Raw genomic sequence first — 23,418 nt, 5'->3', positions numbered from 1 at the left:
CTGTTTCATTCCACTATCTTTCCTATCTCCACATCCCCTTCCCTTCCCTCCCATCACTTTCCTCTATGTAATCTAAGGTAACGCTATTCTTCCCTAGTGGCCCCCCACCCCCACTTTATTGTGAATTAGCAACCACATATTAGAGAAAACATTTGGCCTTTGGTTTTGTGGGATTGGCTTATTTCTCTTAGCATGTTATTCTTCAACTCCAACTATTTACTGGCAGATGCCATAATTTTACTCTTCTTTAAGCTGAGTAATATTCCAATGAGTATATATGCCACATTTTCTTTATACATCCATCTATTGAAGGACATCTAGGTTGGTTCCATAGTCTAGCTATTGTGAATTCAGCTGCTATAAACATTGATGTAGCTGTGTCTCTGTAGTACGCTGATTTTAAGTCCTTTGGGTATAAATCGAGGAGTGGGATAGCTGGTTCAAATGGTGGTTCCATTCCCAATTTTCCGAGGACTCTCCATACTGCTTTCCATAGTGGTTGCAACAATTTGCAGTCCCACCAGCAGTGTGTGAGTGTTTGGGCACTTGAAGTGTGTGAAGGATCATTTCGGTGACTATCCTTGGTTTTCTCAAACTCCTCTGTGATCAGCCTGGTCACTCACCATTCAACAACAAATGCAAGGAGGATGGCAGGGTGTGGGATGGTCCCTCTGGAGGCCATGCCTCCTATCCGCCTCTGAAACACGTCGATGGTGTCCTCAACCTCCATCTCCAGCTGGGCTGGAGTGTCTGTTTCATTAATTGGTTGCCCATCGAACCTGAATCTAATCTGTCTCATTGACAAGCCCTGCCTCTCATAGTAGGCCTTCATCAGCTTGCTCAGTGGAGTGTGCCTCTTGATTTTGAACTGCACCATTGAGCCATCCTGCCCCACCAACTTCAGGTTGATGTGGTCATTCTCTGTCTTCACACCCTCCTTGGGCTTCTCCTTGGATGTGGCTGTGCAGCGCTGGCAGCTAGACACAGCCGCAACTCAGGTTGATCAATTTTTAAACGTTTACAGCTTCAATGAACTTTTCTCTGTACTTACACTTCTTAATTGAGAAAATATTCTCACTCTTTGAAAGTAATTATTTTCATTTAGAAATTTATAAACATTTCAACCCAATGTTTTCAGAGTATTGCATTTTGGCCTATATTCAGTATACCTTACTTCAGCAAATATTTTTACTAGACAGAACATATGTACTATATGCATGATACATATAGTGCATATGTTCACACACTCATAAAGAGACCACAATAGAAACTCAAGTACAAATAGAAGATTAACATCCTTGCTTATTTGATGGAAACACTAATGATAATACTTTGCTTCAGTAAAAAAAAAAAAATGCTAAATTGGATGGGACACTAGGTCACCAATAATAACACAGACAGTTCAAGCATCCCAAAATGTATGCTTACCCTATTTACAATGTGAAGTCTATGATTTCTGTTTGAGGATTTGCTTCTAAGAAAAGTAAAAATTTAAATACTGGATAAAAAGTATTTGAAATTGTAAACTTCCTATAATTTTACAGCCTTTGTCCAAATCTTTAACCCCTTTCAATTTCTTACCTTATGTAGCAAATTATATTTAACAAGTTCAGTTTTCATAGGCATGACTATGTCATATGCCATTATATAGGTTTTCCTGGTATTTAAGTAAAATATGTAAATTAAAACACAAGAATAACTGGCATAAACAAAGTTTGAACACAAAGAATGACTTTTGGTTATAATCATCAAATCAGAATAGCCTAAGCTCCCTCCCCATTAGATGGAAAACACAGAACAAGAACAGTAAGCCATCCCTTTTTAAAAAATTTAAGGGAAATTACAAAATAATTAATGAACTTATTTTTTACAGAAATAATGAAGCAAATTGTCCCCACTTTGGAATGTCTACTGTGTCTTGTAATATACAAAGCCTCTTGCCAGCCTCCTTAGTTTAAGATCAAAGGTTTTGATTCTTTAGAATCAGATTCTGTAGCTTTGCTATATTCTGATGAGCCTCATGCTCCCAATATTTTTTGACACTGAATATGTAAGAAGAGAAGAACTCTCAAATATGTGTGTCTTATTTTAAAATGTAAATCCTAACTCCTATTCTTGTATATATTTTTTAAAATTATAGAAATCACATAGACATGTCACTTGCCTAGTAAGAGAAAAAGGGAGAGTTCTCAACTACAGCTTGCTGCTACTACAATAAGAACAAACCTGCATTTATTTCTTCTGCCTTAGATTGCTCTGGGTCTTTTCGTTCCCAATCATATAAAAAGGCTCCATGAGACCACACTCATAATAACAGAAGAATTCCAAGTAAAATATGTAGCTCCTCTACCCTCAAGAAGTGGAACAAAACTCCAATTTCTTAATGGCAGACTGCAGATGGTAACTTTCTTCACAGAGTGCAACATGGAAGGGAGGGAGAGGAGCTCTACAGAGGAGTGCCTTGACAAACACCACCTGGAGCCACAGGATTAAGGACAGTATCAACAGAGACAAGTGTAATAAAAACTGCATACTACAGGGACACAGTTACATCAATGTTTATAGCAGCACAATTCACATTAGCTAAATTGTGGAGCCAACCTAGATGCCTTTCAATAGATGAGTGGATAAAAAAATGTGGCATATATACACAATAGAATATTACTCAGCAATAAAAGAGAATAAAATCCATTTGCAGGTAAATGGATGGAGTTAGAGAAGATAATGCTAAGTGAAGTTAGCCAATCCCAAAAGAACAAATGCTGAGTGTTTTCTCTGATATAAGGAGGTTGATTCATAGTGGGATAGGGAGGGGAAACACAGAAGGAATAGAGGAACTCTAGATAGGGCAGAGGGGTTGGAGGGGATGGGAGGGGGTATGGGTTTAGAAATGATTGTGGAATGTGATAGACATCATTATCCAAAGTACATGTATGAAGACCCGAGTTGGTGTGAATATACTATGTATACAAGCAGAGATATGAAAAATTGTGCTCTATATGTGTAACAAGAATTGTAATGCATTCCGCTATCATATATAAATTTTTAAAAATTAATAAAAAATAAACAAACAAACCAAAAAAAGGAAAAGAAAAGAAATTAGAATGGTATTTTGTCTCTGTGGTCTTCCTCCAAAAAACCTATAATCCTAATCTAGTCTTCTTATGTAAAATAGTTCAGAAAAGTTTCAATTTTCAATGAGAATGAAGTCAGCTTAATAATCATAATCTCATCAAGTGTGTATGAGCATCCAACCAACAGTTTGTACGTTAGGAGATACTGAGAGTATGAGTGAGGGAATCCTCTCTGAATTGCCAAGCTATTTCTTCAGGATTGAAGCCAATTATTCGGGCTGCTTCTAAACATTGTTTGTAGCAGGAGAACTTCTCATGGGGACATATTCAATTAAAAATTTTTTATTAAGAATGTAGTTTTGTGAATGAGTGAGTGTGTGAGAGAGAATGTGTGTGCATATGGGTGTGTTTGTGTTTTAAATGTTGATCTTCTAAAAGCTTAAGGATGGGAAGATCCCTGCATATAGAAAACAAGGAGAGACAAATCTTTTGCAGTTTCCATTTCTATTGATATTCTTGTCAAGGTCATGTTATAAGAGCCTCAAGCTTTTTTCAGATCCATTACAAAGCACTTAGGGATTGGCTATCATGTTAGTTTTTCCCTGAGGAAGAAGGGTGAAAATGAGCAGGGCTCTGCCAGGTGGTGGTGGTGACAGTGATAACACCATAATGATAACAGACAGCAACATCAAACCAGTGATAATACAATTTAGTGAAGAACCTCTTTGTCCCAATAATTGTAATGGATACTTTACACTTAGCACCTCATTTAACAAACTTGTTAGGAGAATATTATTCTTCCCATCTTATTCTTCCCACCTGAGTAAATTTAACAGCATGGAAAAAATTCTAAAACTATACTAATAATAAGAGTCTTTTATCTGATCCTTCTCCACAATATGTACTGCCTCTGAAGAATATCAGTTTGTTTCTAGCATATCCATGGACAAAAAAAAATTACTAGCACACATGCATTAATATGCATTGATCTCACTTAGTCAATGGAGCAAAATTGGAGGAAATACATTTAGTTTATCTGGACCAGATGGCACAGATGCTACAATATAACTAAAAATACTTATTAACCCATTCTCATTCTCAAAATTCTTTATTAGAAGTCTTGACAGAAAAATGAACTGAAATCTCTGTTTGCACCTCTGTAACAATATACCACAGAGTAATTTATTTTATTTTTTTAATATTTATTTTTTAGTTTTTTAAAAACAATAGAAAGTTACTTCTCACAGTTATGGAGGCTCTTCTCATGCCATCTTTTGCAAAAGTCATATAAGAATATTGGATGATCAGGCTTTTTTCCTTTTTCCCCAATTCTGATAGCATCATTAAAATCACTTTGGGTTTAGGGAGTACATTTCCACTTTAGATTTCACAGTTATTAAGGATTGTATGTGGCTAGAACTAATTAGATCTCAGATAGTAGTTATTTTAGCAAGATCAACAAGGTTCTTTATCTATTGCAGAATTCAGAAAGAAGAGGTTACTAGAATCAGTGACTGAGTATAGTCTATGGATGGAAAGAATGAAATTAAATGAGGATCAGACTGAGAAAAAGAACCACTAACTGGAAAGAAGCTTGAAAAATAATAACAAAATATAGGATGACAGGGTTATGGGTTACAGATTGTATCCTACTCCTTAATTATGAGTGAGAAATATCCTAGCCTATATTTCTCAATGTTTTGTTTATTTTGTTAAGTATGTCACACACTTTGAAATCAGAATTCTGTCAATTCTTAAAAAAATATATACATAAACAATTTAAGGAGAAGCTCCTCAAACAGTAGGCAGACATCAAGACATTCCTTCATACTTTGCTGTATCATTGGACAGAATATGTTGAAGTCTTTGTGATTTTAAGGAAGTCATAAAGAGGCTCTGAAACTTAAACTGTGTCTTTGTTATCATGACAGATTGGTATTCAATTATAGCATATTACACTCAATAGCTGGATGTTCATACGTTTGCACCTCTGTAACAAAATACCACAGAGTGAGTAATTTAAAAACAATAGAAAGGTACTTCTCACAGTTCTGGAGGCTCAGAGGGCCAGGATCAAGATGCTGGCGGGTTAAGTTATCTGGCAGGGGCTGCACTCTGCTTCTCAAATGGCCTTGAACACCACATCCTCTGGAGGAACCCTGTCCTAACACAGCAAGGCAGAAGGGCAGAAGAGATCAAATGTCCTCTGTCAAGCCCTTTTTTAATGACTTTTCATGTGAAGCCCTCATGACCTAAACCCCTCCTGAAGGCTCCACTTCCTGACACAGCTGGATTGGAGAATAAATTTCCAATGCATGGAATTTGGGGGAACACACCTAGATCATAGAGTTCTGTCTCTGGCCCTACAAATGTATGTCCTGCTCACAAGTAAAAATATGCATTCCATCTCAAAATTCATTCCATCAAAAAATCACCCCAAAATTCTTAACTGTTCCCAGTATCAATTCAAAAGTCTAAAATTCAATGTCTCATCTGAATTAGGTATGGGTAAGACTCAAACGTGTGTTTCCTCCTGAAGCTAATTGCTCTCCCATTGTGAGTCTGAAAAATCAAACTAGTATGTACTTCTAAACTCCATTGATGGAACAGGCATAATATAGACATCACTATTCCAAAAGGTAAAAATTGACAAGAAGAGAGAGGTTACAGCTCCTAAGGAATTCCAAAGCCTAACAGGGCAAGCAATATGAAATCTTAAGCTTGAGAATATGTCATGCTTTCCAGATACACTGGGGTGAAGGTTGAGTCCCCAAGGCTCCAGGAGATTCTGCCTCCATGGCTATGCTAGGCACAGCCCAGACTGTACTCTCATTGGCTTGAATCAGGTGCCCAGGCTGGCATTGCACACTTGTGGATCTACAGTTATGTGGTCTCAAGGGCACTCCTGCCCCCATGACTTTACTATGCATTGCCCTTGTGTGGGCTCTGGACACCCTTTGAAATCCAGGTGAAGGTATCCATGAAAGAAGAACACAGCTCATTTACTCCCAAACCCTCAGAGTTAGTGAGAAGTGGACACTGCCAAGATTTATGATTCCCAACCTCAACAGCAATTTCCCTAGCCACAACTGGGGCCCATCTGGGTCACAGTAGGGCAGCCGAGGATGCTATACAGAAGTGGATGGGTAAGGAAGAGGCCCTGAGCAGCAATACCCTAATTCCCATAGGTGACCTAGGTCCCTCATTTGAAGCAATCCTGACCTCAAGGCACTGGCACTCTGGGCCTGAGGTGGGTGTGGCAGCCTCTAAGTTATCCAAAATGCATTTGGGGTTATTCTCTCACTATCTGCTGGGTCACACCTGGCTTCCTTCTATGTACACTAATCTCCTTGTTAAAGAGAAGAGGATTTTTTTCACTGTGCAAAATGGACCTGCCTATGACTTCTTCTTTTTCTAACCATCCCGTAAATCTAGAAGGAATGTCTTCTTTCTTTTTTGAAGATTAGAAGTTTTCTTTCCTAAACATAAGTTTTTTGGTAGAACTTCATAGTTACATATAGTAGTTGGGTTAATCCTGACAAAATCATATATGCATGGAATTCAATTTCAGTTTATAATTTCCTTCTTTTCCCTCCGACCTCCCTCCCCTTGCTAGTGTTCCTGCCTCTGTGTCTAAGACTTCCTTTTGCTCATCTATTTATTTATGTTTGATTTGTTGTTTTTATTTATACATAAATGTGAAGTTCCCTGTGGTATAGTTATATATATGATTTTTTAATAATTCATTCCTATTGCCTCTCCTTTCTACTCCTTAACACTGCATGTTGATCTTCTATACTACTTATATTCCCTATAGTTTTATGATATCCTACCCTTTCTTCTCCTTTCCTTTATTTTACTGTAGCTTCCACATATTAGAAAAAAAAATTTGACCTTTGAGTTTCTGAGACTGGTTTATTTCACTTAAGTGGATGTTCTCCCTTTCCATCCATTTGCCAGTAAATGCCATAATTTCATTCTTTTTTATCGTTGAGTAAAACTCCATTGTACATATATAACACAATTTCTTAATTCGTTCATCTATTGAAAAGCACCTGAGTTGATTCCATAATTTAGTTATTGTGAATTGTGTTGCTATAAACATTAAGATGGAAAATATCAAGGAGTGGGATAGGTGGGTCATATGGTGGTTCCATCTCTAGATGTTTGAGGAATCTCCGTACTGCTTTCCAGAGTGATTATACTAATCTGCAGTCCCACCAACAATGTATAAATGCACCTTTTTCCCCACATCCTCACCAACATTCATTATTATTTTTATTCTTGATCGTTGCTATTCTGAATAGAGTAAAATGAAATTCTAGGATAGTTTTGGGTTGCATTTCCCTGATTGCTAGAGATGTTGAACATTTTTCATATATTGTTGAACATTTATGATCCTTCTTTTGAGAGGTTTCCTGTTTAGTTCTTTTGCCCATTTATTGATTGAGTTACTTAGTTTTTTGGTGGTAATTTTTTTTCAGTTCTTTATATATTCTGTATATAAATCCCCTATCAGAGGAGTAGATGACAAAGATTTTCTCATTCTGTAGGCTCTCTATTCATGCTCTTCATCATTTCCTTTCCTGCATACAGCTTTTTAATTTGATGCTGTCCCACTTATGATTCTTGGGTTTATTTCTTGCCTTTTGGAGATCTTGTTAAAGGAGTTGGTGCCAGCATCAATATGATGGAGTGTTGATGTTTTCTTCTAGCAGTTACAAGGTTTATGGTCTAAATCCTAAGTCTTTGATCCATTTTGATTTGATTTTGTTCAGGGTGAGAGATAGGAATCTAGTTTCATTTTTCTGCATATAGCTATCCAGTTTTCTGAGCATCATTTGTTAAAAAGGCTATCTTTTGTCAGAAATATTTTGGCACTTTTGTCAAGTATCAAATGGCTGTAAGTATGTGGGTTTGTCTCTGTGTCTAGTTTTCTCTTGCATTGGTCTTCCTGTGTGTTTGATGCCAATACCATGCTGTTTGTTTTACTACAGCTCTACAGTTACAATTTCAGATCAGGTATTGTGATACCCCTGTATTATTTTTCTCACTCAGTATTGCAAAGGCTATTCTGAGAGTCTTATTTTTCAAAATGAGTGTAATGTTGTTTTTTTCTAATTCTGTGAAAAATGTCATTGGTATTTTGTTGCATATTACATTGAAATATGTATATTACTTTTAGTAGTATGGCCATTTTGACAAAATTAATTCTGCCTATCCAAGAACTTGGGAGGTCTTTCTATCTTCTAAGGTCTTCTTCAATTTGTTTCTTTAGTGTTCTATAATTTTCATTGTAGAGCTCTTTTACCTCCTTTGTTAGATTAATTCTCAAATGTTTTGTTTTGAGACTTTTTTATTTTTTATTGTGAATGGAATAGTTTTCCTGGTTTCCTCTTTGGCCGATTCACTATTGGAGTATAGGAAAGCTATTGATTTATGAGTGTTGATCTTGTATTCTGCTACTTTGCTCAACTCGTTTATAAGCTCTATATGTCTTCTGGTGCATTTTGTTGGTGTTTGTTTTTGATCTTCTAAATATAGGATCATATCATTAGCAAACAGAGATACTTTGATGACTTCTTTTCCTATTTGAAGCCCTTTGATTTCCTTCTCTTGCTTGATTATCTGGCTAATGTTTCAAAGGTTATTTTAAATAGGAGTAGTGAGAGTGAACAGCCTAGTCTTGTTCCTGATTTTAGAAGAAATGCTTTAGTTTTTCTCCATTTAGTATTGATATTGGCTTTGGGTTTGTCATAAATGGCCTTTGTGATGTTAACTGCCTTTGATGCCTAGCTTCTCCAAGATTTTTCACATGAATGGGTGCTAGATTTTATCAAAAGCCTTTTTTGCATCTGTGGGAATGATCCTGTGATTGTCGTCCTTAAGTCTGCTTAATTGGTGAAGTATATTTATTGATTTGCATATGTTGAATCAACCTTGCATCCCTAGAATAAAACCGACTTGACCATTTTTCAATGTGGTGTGCTAATATTTTATTAAAGACTTTTGCATTCAAGTTCATCAGGGATAATGGTCTGTAGTTTTCTTTGTTTGATGCATCTTTGTCTGGTTTTGGTATCAGGGTTATACTGGCTTCATAGAATATTTGGAAGTGTTCCTTCCCTTTCAATTTCTTGGAATAATTTGAGGAATACTGGTTTATTTCTTCTATAAAGTTCTAGTATTACTCAGGTAAGAATCCATCCAGTTCTAAACTTTTCTATTTTGGAAAGTTTTTAATTGCTGTTTCAGTTTCATTAATTGATATTGGTCTGCTTAGGTTTTTCTATATCTCCCTGGTTCAATTTGGGCAGGTCATGTATGTCTAAAAATTTGTCAATGTCTCCCATATTTTCCAGTTTATTTGAGTATAACTTTTCAAAATAGTTTCTGATGGTCCTCTGGATTTCAGAAGGGTATGTGATATCTTCTTTTTCATTTCTAATTTTATTGATTTGGGTCTTCTCTCTGTGTCTTGGTTAGTTTGGCTAAGCATTTGACAATCTTATTTATTTTTTTCAAAGAACAACTCTTCATTGAATTGATCCTGTGTATTTTCTTAATTCTGAATTTCATTAATTTCAGCTCCAATCTTAATTATTTCCTGTCTTCTACTGGTTTAGGAATTAGTTTGTTCTCTTATTCCTAATTCCTTTAGGTGGAGCATAAGCTTATTTATTTTAAATCTATTTTTTTAATGTAGGCATCCAGTGCTATAAATTTTCCTCTTAGAATGCTTTTATACTGTTCTAGATATTTTGATATGTTGTGTCCTTGTTCTCATTTGTTTCTAAGAAATTCTTGGTATCTATTCTCACATTTTTTTGGTTCATTCTTCACTTAAAAGAGTATTATTCAATCTCCGTATGTTTACATTTTTCTTGCCACTGATTTCTAGTTTATTCAATTATGATCTGATAGAATACATGGGATTCTATTGATTTTTTCATATTTACTAAGGTTTACTTTGTGACCTAGAAATTTGTTTATTTGGGGAAAAGTTACATGAGCTGCTGAGAAAAAGGTAAGTTCTGCTGTTTTGCGTGAAATATTCTATAGATATATGTTAGGTCCATTTGATTTACAGTATTATTTAGGATAGAGATATATTTATTGATATTTATATTCTGATGACATATTAGTAATAAGTATGTGTTGAAATCAACCAGTATTAGTGTTGCGGTCTATCTGAGATTTAATGCCATGGAATATTTTTTTAATGTAATTGGGTTTGGTGACATTTGGGACATAAACATTTAATATCATAGTATCTTCTTGTTGGGTCATTTCCTTTACCAGGATAGAGTGGCCTTCTTTGTCTCTTCTGATTATTTTTGCTTAAAATCTTTTTTGTCAGATATAAAAAGAGCTACCATTACTAGTTTTTAGAATCTGTTTGTATGCAATATTTTTTCCCATTATTTTATCTTCAGCCTGTGGGTATCTTTGCCTACAAGTCCCTTTTAAACAGCATATAATTGGATCTTGATTCCTGATCCATTGTTCTAACCTATGCCTTTCAATTTGTGAGTTGAAATCATTAATATTCAGTGTTAGTGTGGATGTGTTTGTGGTTTCTTGCCATTTTGGCTTTTATGCTATATTTAATACTGTCTTGATTCTCATTTAGTAAATTTGTTTCTCAGTTCCTCTGTATGAAATTTGTCTTTGAGTATTCTTTGTAGTGCTGGTTTGGTGAACATTAATTCCTTTATTTTATTCTTGTTGTGGAAAGTTTTTATTTCCCCTTGAATCTGAAACTGAGTTTTACCAGGTATAGTACACTTGGCTGACAGTTGTTTTCTTTTAGAGCTTGGAATATCTTGTCCCAGGCCCTCTTTGATTTTAGGGTCTGAATTGAGAAATCAGATGTGAGCCTTATTAGTTTGCCTCTAAATATGACCTGATGTTTCTCACTTGCAGCTTTTTAATATTTTCCTTATTTTCTATGTTAGTTGTTCTCATTTGATTATATATATTTGGGGTCCTGTATGCCTCCTAAATGTGAATGTTGATCTCATTCTGACATGGGAAAAGTGTTCTGTAACTATCTCATTGAAAATGTGCTTAATGCCTGTAGCTTATGTCTCCATCTCTTCTATCCCAATGATTCTTAGGTTTAGTCTCTTGATGTTGTCCCAGAGTTTGTATATTCTGATCATGTTCTATCTTTTTTCCCCTTTACTGTATTATCTGTACTCAAGTTCATATACCTTCAAGTTATCAAGGCATGAAGTTTTTTCTTCAAGGGCTGAAGTTCTCTTTTCTATACAATCAATCTGTTAGTGATGCTTTCAAGTGAATCTTTAATATGATTGTGTCTTTCATTCCCAGTAGTTTTTATTGGTTTCTTTTCAGTGTTTCTATTTCTTTATTGAAATGTTCTTTCATCTCCTGTATTTGTTCTCTTCATTCCTTAGATCTTATTTTAGTTCATTGAACATTTTAATAATCAGTTTTTATAATTCATTGAACATTTTAATAATCAGTTTTTATAATCTTTCTCTGGCATTTTATCCACTTCAATATCAGTGGGATCCTTTGTTGTGAAGGTGGAGGGAGATTTGTTTGCCTGTTTCCTCATGTTTTCAGAGGTCTTGATCTTATGCATCAATTGAGATGGATTCTCCTTCCTCTTTTTTATACATGTCCTTCCATGTGCAATCATCTTATTGTTCTGGGGTCTCTCTGTTTTGAGTACATGAGTAGATGTTAAGGGTGAGGCCTGAGCTCCCTCTCCTTTCCTCCTTGGGTCCTGGTTCTTGGTTGGGGGGTTTTGTCTCAATTTTTTGAGTTGCTATAATGTATAGGCTCAGATGGGGTTTGAATGTGTGTGGAGTGAGATTCATTGTTGCTTGATTGAGATCTGAGTGTTTCTTGGCAGAAGAATCTCTACTCTGTGATCTTGAAGAGTCCCAATCTGTTTCCAACCCCTATTAGAGGGAGGGGGAAGCCAGGAATGACACTAATGTCAGCAACAGATGAACACCCTTTAGATACATTTCTGGTCTACTTTGCCATCTGTAACACTAATTGCCACCTATATAGATATGGTGGGGTCAGCATTTAATAGTAGTATTAACATTAAAAGACCGTGACTTAGATCAGGCATTCAACAAGAAGTGTCTACTATGTTTTCCACTGTATTAATAATCACAACATTGGGCTGGGGATGTGGCTCAAGTGGTAGCACGCTTGCCTGGCATGCGTGCGGCCCAGGTTCAATCCTCAGCACCACATACAATCAAAGATGATGTGTCCACTGAAAACTAAAAAATAAATATTAAAATTCTCTCTCTCTCTCTCTCTCTCTCTCTCTCTCTCTCTCTCTCTCTCTCTTTAAAAAAATAATCACAACATTTTGAATGGGGTAGGAATTACATAATTCACAAAATTTCTATTATTTAGTGGGATTACAGTTTCTTATGTATAAGAAAATAGGGTAGAAAGGCAGAGAAAGTTTGAAGTGTTTGAAAAAGTGATCACAGGAGAGGGAGAAGATAGCAAGTAGGTGTCAGCTGTAAAGAAGAAGGAATAATAAGTTAACTGAAAATGGTGAAAAGAGAGCAGAGGAGGGAACAGAAATTTTGGCTGTTACTGGGGAAAGAGAGTAAAGAGGGAGACACTGAAGGGCCCAGAACCTAGGTATGAACAAACCAGCAAATGTAAGATCAAAACAAATTGAGCCCCATGTAATTGTACCCCATCTAAGTCTAATCTGGGCTGAATAATGAACATATGCAGAAGATCAATTAATGTGTAAATTAGGTTATATGAATGTATACATATATCTATATATTCAAACACATCTGCACAGTGAACACATACACAACCATGCAGCATACTTACATGCACAAGAAATCATGCATAATGGGAAAAAAGTGAAGAATAATAAAATATGATGAAATGATATTTGGAAAAAAGTCAAAATTTTAAAAAGTAAAAAAAGGGAACATAGAGAAGAAAGAAATAAGCAGAAAAAAGAAAGAAGAGAAAAAGGGAAAAATCTGAATGAGAGACAGAGGGCTTGTTTCTGCTGTGATGATCAAATCTGGTTGGAAGGGATGGATTTCAGTCTTCAGATTTATTTTTGGCTCTGTATTTTTAGCCACTATCCTTGTATTCCTCACCTAGCTGCCAGCCCAGGTGTAGTAGCTCTCAGCTTCTAATCTCCCAGCACTCCATGGGATAGACTGGGGAATGCTGATGAACTGGGTAATCCTGTAGCAGGGCTGATGCAGAGTTCTAGATTGGAGTTTCTACTTGTTGGGGTTTGGACTTCAGTGAGTTTGGAGCTCTGCTGATGGATATTTGAGATTCGGTTCCCTCTCTCCATTGGTGTGGAGCCTCCTCTCTCTACTGGGCTTCTGAATTTCTGGGACTTCAAGAAAAAAATCCACTTTTAGGACATAGGGACTAACCCTCCACAGATTTCACCTTCACTGCTACGGATGTGACTTACTGAGTATCCACCTGGAGTGCAGATGCGCTTGTTTGGAGGTGGTGTCTTTGCAATAGCTCTTATGGAATGCCAACCGTTATGGGAGTTTTCTCCCTTGGAATCCACAGACTGAATGGTCCAGGTTAAATGATCTTTGTGCCTGTTTCAGTCTCTCTTTTCATCAGCGACTGGTAACTTCCTTCATAAATCCCCAATCCCCTGCCTCTGTTCACAGCTGCAAGAAGCTTCGCAGGGACAGCATTCAGTGCCTGAGAATATTTTCCCCACCTGCCAGTGTGCTCCACCCTCCCAGAGGGCTTTCTGCTCCAGGATGGTCATCCCCAAGGACTGCTTTCACCCCCGCAGACAGTTTTGGATTTGTTTTCACTGAGACTCTTTCCCTACCAACACTGTTCCCATTAATATCAGTCTTCCTCTGTAAACCACAGGTTTCCCCAAGTCAATTTTTCTTTATTTTTTAATTTCTTTATTCCCCAGCCCCTGTCTTGCTGTGCTAGTAGCCAGAGCAGGTGCGCCTCTAAGGTATTATATTTTATGCTCAAGTACCAACTTTCTGTAGCTCTATGAATTTCTTTAACAGTTCAGTATTATGTTTCAGTGAGGTTCCTTTGTTACCTTGCTGAGGAGCAATTTTCCCTCTAAGGAACTGCTGGGCTATGCTTCCTTCCTCTGTTCTGCCATCTTGTCTTATTAAATTTGGGGTTTTTTTACTATATTATCAGGCTGAAGGTTTTCCAAATCTTTACATTTTGCTTCCCCCTTAATTATGAATTCCATCTTTAAATCATTTCTCTTTTCTTGCATTTTATTATAGCAGTTAAGAGAAGTTGTGCGGCATCCTCAATGCTTTGCTCAGATATTTCTTCTCTCAAATATCCTATTCATCAGTCCTTTTTGTTGTTGTTGTTGTTGTACTGATGATTGAACCCAGGGGTGCTTAACCCACTGAGCCACATCCCCAGCTCTCTCTCTCTCTCTCTCTCTCTCTCTCTATATATATATATATATATATATATATATATTTTTTTTTTTAAGAGACAGGGTCTCACTGAGTTGCTAAGTACCTCATTAACTTGCTGAGACTGGCTTTGAAATTCCCAGCCTCATCCTCCCAAGCCACTGGGATTACAGGGCTGTGCTGAGTTTATAAATCTTAAATTATGCTTTCCACAAAGTCTTGGGTAAGAGACATAATTCATCCAAGTTATTTGCCACTTTGTAACACAGATGGCCTTTCCTCCAGTTTCCGATAAGAAAATGATCATTTATGTCCATCTCTTGTGCTCCCCACCCCCTCTCTCTATTTCCTTGCTGTACAGGAAATTCAATGCAAGCCTCTGGCATGCTAGGCAAGTGCTCTACCACTGAGCTACATTCCCAGCATGTTTACTTTTATTATTTTCTAATTTTGAGGCAAATTCTCACTAAGTTGCCCAGGAAGGCCTGGAATTTATGATCCTCCTGCCTCAGCCTCCTGAATAGCTGGGATTACAGCTGTCTACTACAGGCCTGACCTTTCTACCAGCATTCTGGTTATGACCACTTGGATGATCACTAAAAATACTGAGGCTTTCCATACAGCTCTTCTCTTATGAACCCTCACCAGAATCATCCTTAATGCTCTATGTTCATGGTGATGTAGGCTTTTCTTCTAGCACTCACTTCAAAACTTCTAGCCTCTACCTTTAACCTAGTCCCAAAGCTGCTTCCACACACTTAAGTATTTGTTAGACAAATACCTCAGGTCTCTGTATCAATTCTGTTTTAATCCACTTTTGCTACTATAACAAGATATTATAGACTGTACAATTAATAAGCAATGCAGAATTACTTCTTATATTTCTGGGGCTAGGAATTCCAAGATCAAGACAGTGACATTTCAGTTTTCTGGTAGTGACTGCTTTCTGCTTCCAAGATGGTACCTTGGATGCTGTGTGCTCATATAGAAGGAAGTAGAAGGGTAAAAAGTACCAAACTCTCCCTGTCATTTTATAATGTCATGTGTGACCTAAACACCTACCCAAAAGCTTTACCTCCAACCACAATGACACTGTATACATTCAGATCAGAGCAAGTAGCATTATAATCACCATCCTAAGATCTGGTTGATAATGTGGTCCAAGAAGAACCTTCCTTCAGCTTTGGGATGTGTGTATGTGTGTGCGTGTGTGCGTATATGTGTGTGTGTGTGTGTGTGTGTGTGTGTGTAGAAGTGAATCTGAAAGTATCAATTATGGCCCTGAGAGTTATATATCACTCCAGCCATTTAAAAAACACAAAACCAGAGCTGGGCATGGTGGCACACACCTGTAATCCCAGCGGCTCTGGAGGTTAAGGCAGGAGAATTGTGAGTTCAAATCCAGCCTCAGCAAAACAAGATCCTGTTTCTAAATATGATACAAAATAGGGCTGGGAATGTGGCTCAGTGGTCAAGTGCCCCTGAGTTCAACCCCTGGTGCCCCTTCCCCCCAAAAAGGGAAAACTTAAAAATTTAGACAATAATTCTCTTTTTCTGAGCCACACCACTAGTGAGTGACAAAGCCACAAACCTGAGTCAATCTTTGAGCATCCCATAATGTTCAGATGCTTTTGGAAGTTGTTTATTCCAGAAGCATGGGCACTTCTGTGGCCAGAGGACAGAAGCACAGAGAGGACCTGGCCATACAGGTCAAAGAAGAGGGCCAGACAGATTGTCAAAAGCATGGTTTCAATTAAAACAAGCTAAAGCAAAGTCTTGCTCATTTTAAGCACATCATGTCTTCATCATCCATGTTTCTTCAGAACAGAATATTGTATTTCACTCAGGCATGGACTTGAAATTTAAATGGTCATCAAAAGCAGAAACTCAAGAATAGTGATTTGGAAGAGGTGTTCCAGTACAGAGCAAATGTAAAGGCCACCCAAGAACGACCTCACCAAAGAGAATGCAGAAGCTAGAGCCACATTTGTTTGTGTTCATTTGTTCTTGGGAAAAACCATGATAAAGAATATTAATAGGGCTGGGGTTGTAGCTCCATGTTAGAGCACTTGCCTCACATGTGTGAGGCACTGGGTTCAATTCTCAGCACCAGATTTAAATAAATGAATAAAATAAAGGTCTATTAATAATTTTAAATTTTTTTAATAAAAAAAGATTATTAATAGTATCTTAGCATGTAAATGTGTACAATTACCACAGCAAAATCACCTTTCCACTGAATTTGTGGCTGTTTTAAAGTGCAGGGAAGAAAGTGCTATAAAAGGAAAAGTCTTGAGAATCTATTTCTGGTCATAGCACCTACATGTTCAGTACTCACTAAATAACTGGTTGGGCCTTCTATTAAAGAATAACTTTAGATAGAATAGTGAAATACCAAAAATTGATCAGGATGCTAAGAATTTGTCATGTACAATATTCACTTTTTAAAACTCCTTCCCTAAATTGCAAATGTTGAAATAAAAATTTCACTTTTCTGTTCTCTGTTTGTATTATATGTGAATTTCACTTTAAATTTTAATATGAATCATTGTAATGTGAAAACCCCTAATTTAACTACAGGGTACATAGAAGTCCTCAATATGAAGGAAACAAGAGGACCTTGGGTTTCTTCTCTCTCCACCTGTGGCCACATTGTGTGTGATCCAGAAAGAATTCAAGCGGCTTGGTTGTGCAACCCACAGCAGTGGTAGCATTGTCTAGTTTTTATTATAAAAGTTGCATATGTTCATGATTTTAAATATTTAAATATTATCAAGTTATATTTTTTAAAAGCCCTCTGTCTACCTATTCAAAACTTCCTCTTGCCACTCACCATAGTTTTTTTTGTATGTGTATCTTGCCAGTTGTGCACACAAGTACACATAGCTTTTTTTTTTCTTTACATAAATCAGATTATACCCTAAGTACCCTTTACAACTCTCTCCAAAAGAAAAGCTATACAACCAGGTTTGCTTTAACACTTGTAAAATTTTAAAGTTAAAAGATTCAATAAAGTTTAAAATTTTTTTCAAAGAAAAATTCACTTCATTAGTACACCAACATATAAAAGAAAACATCTGGAGTTTCACCTTTATAGCCCCAAACAGGAACTAAGATAACAACATGATTTAAAATTATGTAGAGAGTCTTTGACTGACATGGGTGCAAAAGCAGCACACAGTCAGCAGAAACTATCGTTCAAATTTCAGATTTTGATCTTTTCCCTTGTTAGTGATTTGTGATATGATATTCTCTTGGGATGATGGGCAGTACTAGTGAGACACAGTTCATTCTGTGGTCACAGTCACAATAGAAAACAGCCAATACCTTACACTGTACTGTGTTGCTAAGATATGACATTCAGTAGGTTAGGTGTATGAAATGCATTGCCAAATTAAGATACTTCAACTTACAATGGATTTATTGGGATATAAGACCATCATAAGTTAAGGAGCCCCTTTATATTCAGAGCTAAGTCACATCTCCTGGAAATTAAAATCTCATTGGTAATGGAGTTCAGGATCAACCCCTCTTGCTCTGCTTCTCTTATAATATTGCTAACCCATGTTCCTCCACCTTTTATTTGAGCTATCTTTCTGGACACAGGTTGTGACCTTAAAATCAACCCAAAAAATTTAATTTTGTTTGTTTTTCCCATTCTGGAATGTGGGTCAAATTCTAGCCTGCAATCGATCTTTGAAATTCTGATACTGCCATCAAATTCTACACACTTTCCCCTAAGCCTCAGGTCATCCATAGCCATAGCACACTGTGCATATTCTAACCTGGTACATTAATCATGCATTAAGACTGGGCTCCTTGGAGCACCAAAAACAAAATGCAGACATAAAAACAAATCCTTTGAATTGTGATTATAAAGTAATATATTCAATTTTGGCAACGTAATTAGAATACCTGTACAAAATCTCAAGACTGGTACTTTTGGATTCAATTTAAGAAGTAAAATCAGACCATTGGTTTTGAGCTTGCAGCCATCAAGACTGTGGCACTGCACAATCAATGGGTAAGTGGGGTCGGGAAAGCATAGCTAATGCAGGATTTAAGAGAAGACCTTATAAGAGAGTCTCAATTAAAAAGATGAAAGTGGAAAGGTGAAGTAAGACAAGAATCAGAGATGAAGACTGAGCAGGATGATCAAAGAATGAACCAGAGAGAATATGTGAGCAGTCTCGAATTCCTGTGATAAAAACAACCAGGGAACCTAATCCATCAAACCTAATTAAGAAAAAAAGCAAAGTGTTTTCATGCAGCTAGCTCTTTATATCCTACATGTTCTAATAAATATCTGAAATACATAGATGTAGTCTTGTCTGGATATGACCTCACCAAAGCATAAGCCCTAAATAGGTGGGAAATCCTTTCAGCCCTGAAAGTCCCAGCTGTGTCAGATATAGGTGGGTGTCAGGGTCACTGGGTACAAATGTACCTACCTACAGCCATACAACTGAGTGGTTGCTTACACATGTAATTTTATTCTACATGTGAAACTGCTGAGGGCCATTGCCAAGTAGGAATGACGCATGGAAATTTCCTTGCCAGCGTACCCCATGTTAAATGGACTTGCCTTGGAATTTCGCTGTTGACATTGCATTTAAGGTGACCTTGCTCAAGGACCAGGGCGGATCTGGGTTTAGAGCTGATCAGGTTTGAGGAAGTATCCCTCTCCTTGAGTTTAAGGCGTTCCGGTTTAAGACAAGTTTAGGGCATTCCTGGTTCCCGTTGAGTTCTCGTGAGATTCAAATGGGATTTGGAAAGAAGCCTAGTGGAGTAGGTGAATTGGGCGGGCAGATTTTGGATTTCCCCTGAATGTGTGTGGAGGCCGGTGTGAGTTCGGGAATAAAGAATTGCTGTTTGAATCTACAAAGCTGTGAGTGGCTTGTGATTCTGTGCCAAGCCGAGACATTGGCATGAAACAAATTTTAGTAATACTTTATAAATCTAGAAATTATTTGAATATGCAATCAATATAAAAATGAGATAATTGACATTTTTTCATACTATCTTAAAACCCAAGTGTGTTTATACTTAAAGCATTCCAATTTGGACAAGCCAAATTTAAAGCATTCAGTAGCTACATGGCTTGTAGCTACAGTATGAGACAGGGCAGACCGAACTATCACTAGAATGTATCTACTGTGGCTATCAGCTTGTTAGGAGGAAGCAATAACAATGACATTTGCTAATCATATTGCAATCTAAGGAATATTTTTATCCTCTAGAATTCAAAAACATAACCTGTGAGACTGGTATGACAATATTTTCTCTACCTTGTCAGGGTACAGAACTAAATAATTTAAATTCTTTATGACTTAAGCTTAACACACTCTCAGTGATAAACCTGAAACAAAGTGTTTTTCTCTCCACAACTTATCCTCTCTCAAAGAGAATAAATGAATTGACAAAGATTAGCTAGCAAGTAAGCTGCAGAATGAGTTAAAACCTGGGCCACCTTACTCCAAATTCAGTGCTCTTACTTTAACAACACTGCAGAGGCCCTCATGCTAACTGGTAAGGTCTCTTGAGCCTCCTTTTCCCTGCAATTGTTCTGAAAGTTAAAATTAATTGCCTTACTAAACCTAGAGTTGTTCTTAGTTGAAATATTGACGGAGACCTATTCAAAAGAGTGATTCAATTCTTCATCCCTCTCTTCTCCATATGACATACTCCTCACAGTAGCGTTGTAATGGAATCCTATGAGTGTTTGTGTGTGTGTGTGTGTGTGTGTGTGTGTGTGTGTACGCGCACTTGCAGGACACAAAAAATTAGCTTCCACAGCTTGTGGGGAAAAAATTAAAGACAAAACACTAAAAGTATCCTTTTGAATAGTAAAATGCATACCAATAAGCATAATGTGATGCCATTATTGTAAAACAATTAATGCCATAATGTACTTCCATTACTATATATTTTGGTAAATGTATATATGTTTTATTAACTATGATAGCATACAGAAGAAAATAGCAGATGTTTAGTTTGGGTTTGTAAGAATTGTGTGGTAGTGTGTGAAAGACAAATAGTGAAGGAAAAGGCAAAAGAAAAATAAGAAAGGAGGAAGGCCCAAAACTATGTGTATAATATGACCTCATTTTTATCAAGTAGTATGCTTGTGTATGTGAGTATGCACAAATTTTAACATGTGTGTATAGAGATATAAATGTATATATTTATATAGAGAGATGTAAATATATATATTTATATATTTATATATACACACACACAAATTCATACATACAAATGATGTCCCTTAAATGATCCCTTTAAGTCATATAATCAGAACAGTCAATAGCTGAGAGAAAGGTATCATAATGGTTTTAAAATATAAAGCACTGAAACATGACAATTTGTTGGGATTTCAGGAATATAAATCTGTAATGTGTTCCATAGAGTTCAATCTTTTCTCTGAAAGTCAGATTCCACTGAAATGTCAGGCAAAAATATTAATTGATCTCTTACCATGTGCTAGTACTGGGGCTAGGAACATGACAGATTATAAGACAAAGTCTCTACCCTCATAGATTTTACACTTTAACATGAGGAAATACAAAGGAAACATAAAAAAAAATCACTATGATAAGTTTGTAAGTTTCTAAGTACACTGAGTAAAACCCAGTGACAAATTGGTCTAGTTTTACAGCACTAGAAATTTTATTTGGAATAGAATTCGGAAACAAGGGCTGCGAAGAAAGTTCAGTGGTAAAGTACCTGCCTATCATGCAGGAGGTTCTGGGTCCATCCACAGCATCATTCACAAAAATGAAAATAACAACAACAATTTTATTAGTCTAGGAGTGCAACTCAGTGGTAGAGCATTTGCCTAATATGTGTGAAGCACTGAATCTAATCCCTAGCCCCCCACACACACAAAAAAAAAATGGGGAATGGTGGGGGTGGGGGGAAGAAAAGCAGCTAGACTGCATTTGATGTGAGCAAAGAGGGAAAGAGAGGATTGAAGAGTAATTTCTACATTTTAGACTTGAACAAAGACTGAGTGAATTATGGTATAATTTGCTGATATGTAGAAGGACTGAGAGAAGATAAGAATGGTTTGGTTTTGTGCTTTGTTTTGGTTTGAGAAAATTAAAACAATCCATGTTATGTTAGTGACACCCAAGTGAAAATCTTGATCAAAAAGCAATCAGATGTGATTCTGTGCTCAGGACAGAGTTTATGGGCATAGATAAAATTTTGTGAACCATCCGCACAGACATGGTATTTAAAACCATGGAACTAAACAGAATGTCCTAAGAAAAATATAAATAGATTAGAGGACTGAAAAAATTAAACTCTGGGACACTTCAACACTCAAAGTTTCTTTCTGTATAATGGCTGATTCCAGGTTTTTGGAAGACTGTGACTTTTCTTGCTGTACTACTAATTTACTGTATGACCTTGCCCAAGTGCTTGTCCCCCTGAAACCTCAGTGTCATTGGTTAAATAAAGGGGATTTGGAATTATTGAATTATTTAATAGGCTCTTTAGCTCATCTGGAGCTGGCAAACATAAGAGCAATTTGGGAAAGTAAATTGATCCAGATACAAGCCAACAGTGGTAACGAAGGAAAGGCAGAATATGCCACTAAACATGCAGACAAGTGGTAGAAAAATAACATTTCTTTTTGATTGCATCTGTTTTCTCTATGTAATATAAGACCAAGTCATCAACTGAGAGTAAAAGGGAATAAGCAATGTTTGCAATAGGAGAAGGAAGAAATGGCATGATATAGTCATATGAGGAAGTAGCAGTAAGTCTACTAGAAAACTGCAATGGGATTTTGAGATCTGGGGTCAATGAAGCAAGTCTAGTCAGTATCAGAGTGTGATTGCTAACCAGAAAAGCTCAGCATCTCTGTTATAGAGGTAGGGTGTGCAAATAGTTAGGCTTAACTTGACTCAAGTTTGGTCAGGTGAAGGAGGGGATCAAGAGATTTAAGGATGCTAACATAGTGACAAAACACTGAATCTAAATTGGATAGAAAGGATAGTGCGGACATTAGGAGAGTATGAACAGCAAAAATGTGCTTGAGTCAGTAAATACGAAATTTTTAAGAGATGGTGTTACCAAAGTGATAGTACCAGAATTAGGAGTTAGCAGGTTGGAAGGCAAAGTCCAGGAGGATAATGAGATGTTGGAGATGGGGCAGTTATTAGTAATACGGCACTGTATACATGAGTGAAGAAGGCAGGGGATGATGGTGACAAGAAAGAGATTACTGGAACTAAGAAATTTAGCCTCTGAGTTTATCATAGCAACAAGTGGAAGAGAAGAACAGAAATGAACCACTCTGATGGTCATTCGGGAGTAAGAAGCAGCAACTGGGAAGGGAACATGGTACCATGAGGTGATAATGGTGAAATCTGAGGTTGTGAACTGTAAGAGACAGAGGTCTTAAGAAGAGAAGACAAGGAACGTTTGGAGGTGGCAAAGAAAGAAAGGTCATCTACTCACCACCTGACCCAGAGGTTCTCATGAAGGGTCAAAGAAAACACAGCTGTCTCTGCAGGGACTGCAGAGGAGATGGTGTCAATAAAAGCTGGTGTCATCTGAACAAGAATGAGATGGGAACAAGTAGACAGTAGGCAGAGGACATGAGCAGTTGCTTTCCACAGTCTGTGGGTTCTCAAGAACAGAATGGAAGAGTTCACTTGGACATGGAGAGGCAGGAAATAGGATTAGATCAGGGTATCCTGAGGAATAAGAGGAGAACTGTCTTCAAAACAACAGATAATCTGGAAAAGTCTGGTGTTTTAATGACAAGGCATAAGGAATCAGGTAGAAAGCTTGTTGGAATTGGAGTGGGAATGTCAAAGCCATTCATGCTGAACAGACATCAGCCTCCCAGAGTACTTACTCAGTGATATGAGACCTATCCTCAACTGGAGAGATCGAAGTCATTGCTGAAG

General features: G+C 37.0%; 1 protein-coding gene across 1 annotated transcript; it reads right to left on the bottom strand.

Annotated features, from left to right (window-relative positions):
* Positions 1 to 619: 619 nt before the first annotated feature.
* LOC101967083 (small ubiquitin-related modifier 3) lies at positions 620 to 23,058 on the bottom strand. The gene is made up of 2 exons (XM_040292165.2): positions 22,964 to 23,058; positions 620 to 977 (listed from the first exon to the last, which is right to left on the bottom strand). Exons 1-2 carry the CDS (start codon positions 23,056 to 23,058, stop codon positions 620 to 622), a joined length of 453 nt encoding a protein of 150 aa, XP_040148099.2.
* Between the last annotated feature and the right edge of the window lie 360 nt (positions 23,059 to 23,418).

Source organism: Ictidomys tridecemlineatus, chromosome 9 (genome assembly GCF_052094955.1).
Source record: "Ictidomys tridecemlineatus isolate mIctTri1 chromosome 9, mIctTri1.hap1, whole genome shotgun sequence".
NCBI classification, from domain to species: domain Eukaryota; kingdom Metazoa; phylum Chordata; class Mammalia; order Rodentia; family Sciuridae; genus Ictidomys; species Ictidomys tridecemlineatus.
The sequence above is the reverse complement of the archived record's forward strand: the minus strand, read 5'-3'. Positions and strand labels throughout refer to the sequence as shown.